A 4,992-nucleotide genomic window follows, 5' to 3' on the forward strand; every position below is an offset into this window, starting at 1 on the left:
TAGGATGAGGAGGAGGATGAGGATGAGGATAGGATGAGGAACAGGATGAGGATGAGGATGAGGATGAGGATGAGAATGAAGGTAGGATGAGGACGAGGATGAGAAAGTGGATGAGGAAAAGGAAGAGGGTAGGATGAGGATGAGGACGAGGATGAGGATAGGATGAGGATGAGGATGCGGATGCGGATGAGGATGAGGATGCGGATGCGGATGAGGATGAGGATGCGGATGCGGATGAGGATGAGGATGCGGATGCGGATGAGGATGAGGATGCGGATGCGGATGAGGATGAGGATGCGGATGCGGATGAGGATGAGGATGCGGATGCGGATGAGGATGAGGATGCGGATGCGGATGAGGATGAGGATGCGGATGCGGATGAGGATGAGGATGCGGATGCGGATGAGGATGAGGATGCGGATGCGGATGAGGATGAGGATGCGGATGCGGATGAGGATGAGGATGCGGATGCGGATGAGGATGAGGATGCGGATGCGGATGAGGATGAGGATGCGGATGCGGATGAGGATGAGGATGCGGATGCGGATGAGGATGAGGATGCGGATGCGGATGAGGATGAGGATGCGGATGCGGATGAGGATGAGGATGCGGATGCGGATGAGGATGAGGATGCGGATGCGGATGAGGATGAGGATGCGGATGCGGATGAGGATGAGGATGCGGATGCGGATGAGGATGAGGATGCGGATGCGGATGAGGATGAGGATGCGGATGCGGATGAGGATGAGGATGCGGATGCGGATGAGGATGAGGATGCGGATGCGGATGAGGATGAGGATGCGGATGCGGATGAGGATGAGGATGCGGATGCGGATGAGGATGAGGAAGAGGATAAGGATGAGGATGAGGAAGAGGATGAGTATAAGGAGGAGCATTTAATTGCTTAGAGTGTAAGAAAAGGAAAGAACAGAGATTCTTGGTTAAGAAGAGAAAGAGAGAATTTTTTGCTAATTTTTATGATTAGATTGACACGATTTCAATTTTTTGCTTAAACATGCTCAAAATTTCCCAATGACACTTTTAAAAATTTGTGAATTTCACACGTAATGCATCAAACATCAATTTTTATGCGTATGTTCATCAAAAAATGTGTAACAAAACCAAAACAAATAATTTTCAATCAAAAAATGTTTGTTGTGCACAAAAGTTCAAAAATAAAACTTTTCAAGGGATGTAAGTGTTTCACTCAATTTTCAACCATTTGTATGTAGTAATTTGAACTTGGTTTTTGTCTCACCTATTCTCTTAAAATTGCATTTTCAATCAAGGATCACCAAGGACTTGTTTTCGGTTGTAATGAGGCTAGGTTTGAAAAAATCATGGTTTTTCTTGGATAAGCAAATTTATTTCAAGAGAGCACTTCACTTTTGCTTTCTTTCATAATTTCTTCCCCAACCTTTTAGCTTTTGAACCTTTGCTCTTTTTTGGCTTTTTCATATTATCTTTTCAATCTCTTTTTGTTTTTCCATTTATTTTACAACTTTTGTTCTTTTTGCAAAGAGATTGAATTTTTTTTCAGTTTTCCTTTTTAAGAAGCCAAGTCTACCAATTTCCCCCTAACTTATTCTTTTTCAAATACTTTAAAAAATTTATGCTCTCGTAATTAGAACTTTTTGTTATAATTTTTATTTCTGGGTTTGTTTGAAAATTTTTGAATTCACTTTTTTTTAAGCAAAGATGCAAAAGCACCCCACAAATATATTGATTAAGAAGAGAAAGAGAGAAGAGGAGTTACAAGTCATAGAATCTATAGTTAGGAAGACCCAACCTATTTCTATTGTAGTCTTCCACTATGAATTTAGGAATGTCAATCAACCAAGAGAAAGTCCTAGAAGCTATACCATGGTTAGCCAACTTATCAGCACAATAATTTCCTTCCCTATATATGTGAGAGATAGAGAGATTCATTGCCAAAAGAGTTTGTTTGCAAATATTCCATTTTGACCAAAGATGCCAAGGAACCGAGCTTTTTCCATTGAAGATGTCCACCACTAGAGTAGAGTCACACTCCAACCAAATCGAGTTCCAGCCATGCTTAAAAGCAATATCAATAGCTTTGATTGCAGTTTGAAGCTCAGCATAAAGAGCATCATGAATGCCATAGTAGCTTGCAAAGAAAGCCACCATATTACCCGAATGGTCCCTGAATATGCCACCACCACCTGCATGACCAAGGGACCCCTTTGCAGCTCCATCAGTGTTGATTTTTATAACTCCCTTATTAGGATTCTTCTAGGTTATTTCACAGATTCTAGGAGCCCTGTTATACTTGATTGAGACATTGAGATGCTTTAGGATGTGGAACTCCTCTAGAGAACCATTTGCATGATGCTTAAATGTATTGCCCGATAAAGAAGTTGCCATTTTGATTTTTTCCAAGGCTTGAAACTTGGATGCTTCCTTATCTTCGAATCTAGCACTATTTCTGCAAGACCAGAATGTGGAAATAATATGAGTGATAGCAGCAAGCAGAGTGTCATTCAGTGATGGCTCCATCTTGAAGTACATGCCAGCAAGATAGAGTTGATAGAATAAGTGTCCAATTGGATTGAGAAAGTAGAACAAAGCCAATGCCACAGATATTTAGCAAGCTTACAATTGAGAAACATATGATCAGAGAGCTCTCAGATGTTACCTTGCAAAGACTACACATTGATACCATACAATAACCCCTCTTTTGAATATTATCATCGGTTGGCATCTTCTTGTTTAACCATCTCCATATTAGAAAAGTCTTTGGAGGTATTGATGAAGAACATATTTTTTTGCACCAATTAGTGTTTGTAGTGGGACTAACAACATAAGAATAGGCATCTCTCAGAGACAACACTCCGTCATTAGATTCTGTCCACACCAATTTATCCTTTATTTTAGGAATCCTAGTCTTTGAGATCTGTATGGCAATTCCAGGAAAAAGATCAACAATGAGGCTAGGAATAATCCATTTAGATCCTGAGATGAAGTCAACAACAGAAGCTAGAAGAGAATTATGCATCTCTGTGGGGATATTCATGGAGTCCACTAGAGGGCATCCAAGCCAATTGTCTTTCCAAAAGCTTATGTTATGCCCATCACCAACTAACCATCTGAAGTTTATGATTGCCTCATGCCAACTATTTTTAATGCCAGACCAAATTGAAGACCTATAGTATCGGTTTGAAGGATTGGAAGAAGCTCCAAATCTTTGCCTATAGAATATAGCCCATTCCTGATCAGAAGAAGTCATTTCCCAAGTTAACTTGAGAAGAGCAGCCTTGTTAAGTTTCTTGATTGATTTAATTCCAAGCCCACTATTCTTGGTAGGAGAACAAACTTGATGTCAAGCCACTGTAATCATTTTCCTCACATTGATATCTCCTGACCAGACAAAGTTTCTCATGCACTTGTCCACATGCTTGAGCAGTTGAGAAGGCCAAACATAGACATGAAAACTATACACAAGCATACTTTGTATAATAGACTTAAAAATCTCCACTCTTCCCATTATGGAGAGAGACAAACCTTTCCAATTAGATATCTTTAGAGTTATTTTATCTGCAATGTGCTGAAGATGCACTTTTTTGGGTTTCCCTATAAACAAAGGGACTCCCAAGTAATTAAAAGGCAAAGATCCAACAGAGAAGCCTAAAGTGTTTGCAAGATTTAAAAGTTTTCTGGATGGAGCATTGGCAGTGCAGAATTTGCATTTAGAAGGGTTTATATGCTCACCTGAAACCTCAGCATAACTATCAATGAGGTTGTTAAGAGCCTGAAGCTCCTTCTTGATGCCTTTGTAGAAAATGAGAATATCATCTGCATAGAGGACATGACTAGGAGCGTGCAAGCTGTTAGGACTAGAGATTATGCTCAATCTCCCTGAGCAACTGATAAGTGCCAAAAGTATACACTTTTCACCATCATTTTATGGCACATATCCTATGCAAATTGTAGAAAACCAACTTAAATTAACACTTTTAAGGTAAATTTTGCATGATTAAATAAATTAGTTCCTTATTAGTTCTTGTCCAAGTTTGCTTTGAGTTTTGTAGGAAATTAAATATTAAAGAATAAATTCAAAGATGGACAAGGATTCAAGCCAAAATTCAAGACAAAAGCTCAAAATGAATTGCTAAAAGTAATCAATTTAAAGCATGGCATGCTATGTGCTTAATTTGGTTACTTAGCCTTGAAGAAAGGTAGCTTACTTCGTCTTGAAGAAACCTATGTTAAGGTAGGCCAAGCAACTTGCAAAAATCAAATGCTTACCTTAACTTAAAGAAAACAGCCTAAAAGTGTCAAGCAACCAACAAAAATCAAGTAACAAACCAAAGGAAAAAAAGTTGTTTCACCATGAAGAAATCAAGCACAAAGCTGTCCAGCCAAGCCAAGCACCAAGCACCAAGCACTAGACTAGGTCAGCCAGGCACCAAGCACCAGGCCAAGTCAGGCAGGCACCAAGCACCGGTCCAGGTCAGGCAGGCACCAAGCACCAGACCAGGTCAGCCAGGCACCAAGCACCAGGCCAGGTCAGCTAAGCTGCTGAAATAGGCAGTTGAGCATGAAACCAGTCAGCTGAGCGGCTGAAACATGTAGCTGAGCGGGGAACCAGGTCAGCCAAGTTGCTAAAACAGGCAGCTTAGCGGGGAAACAGGTGGGCTAAGCGGCTGGCGCACCAGAAAAGTAATTTTTTGGTCAAATCATGGAACATCTTACTTTTTCTTTGCTTAAAGGCCAAGAACATGACCTCATGGATGACAAAAGGCTATGACAAGAAGGAGGAGGTGTCACCATGTATGTAACCTAGCCCACCATAGGGGTCAAGTAGGGGCCAAAGTGGCTCTTCATAGGGGCCAAAGGTGAGCAACTTAGCTGCCAAACAAGGCAGCTGAGCATCCAGCACCTTGGCCTATAAAAAGGCACGAAATTCTCATTTGTAAAACATTCTAAATTTATTCTAAATTCTTCCTAGTTGATTCCTCTTCTTTTCCTTTC

At 40.7% G+C, this 4,992-nt stretch overlaps 1 protein-coding gene across 1 annotated transcript; it reads right to left on the reverse strand.

The window, feature by feature from the left end:
- Window positions 1–1,752: 1,752 nt before the first annotated feature.
- LOC109341090 lies at window positions 1,753–3,247 on the reverse strand. Its single transcript, XM_019578896.1, has 3 exons — window positions 2,657–3,247; window positions 2,268–2,517; window positions 1,753–2,183 (listed from the first exon to the last, which is right to left on the reverse strand). Exons 1-3 carry the CDS (start codon window positions 3,245–3,247, stop codon window positions 1,753–1,755), a joined length of 1,272 nt encoding a protein of 423 aa, XP_019434441.1.
- Window positions 3,248–4,992: the final 1,745 nt, after the last annotated feature.

The sequence above is a fragment of the Lupinus angustifolius genome, unplaced genomic scaffold, assembly GCF_001865875.1.
Source record: "Lupinus angustifolius cultivar Tanjil unplaced genomic scaffold, LupAngTanjil_v1.0 Scaffold_366, whole genome shotgun sequence".
Classification (NCBI taxonomy): Eukaryota; Viridiplantae; Streptophyta; class Magnoliopsida; order Fabales; family Fabaceae; genus Lupinus; species Lupinus angustifolius.

Coding starts and splice junctions, on each gene's coding strand:
- LOC109341090 (XM_019578896.1), bottom strand. CDS start 3,247: ATGACTTCTTCTGATCAGGAATGGGCTATATTCTATAGGCAAAGATTT. Junction 2,518..2,656: donor CAATGTGTAGTCTTTGCAAG/GTAACATCTGAG, acceptor ATGTACTTCAAG/ATGGAGCCATCACTGAATGA. Junction 2,184..2,267: donor TAACAGGGCTCCTAGAATCT/GTGAAATAACCT, acceptor TTGGTCATGCAG/GTGGTGGTGGCATATTCAGG.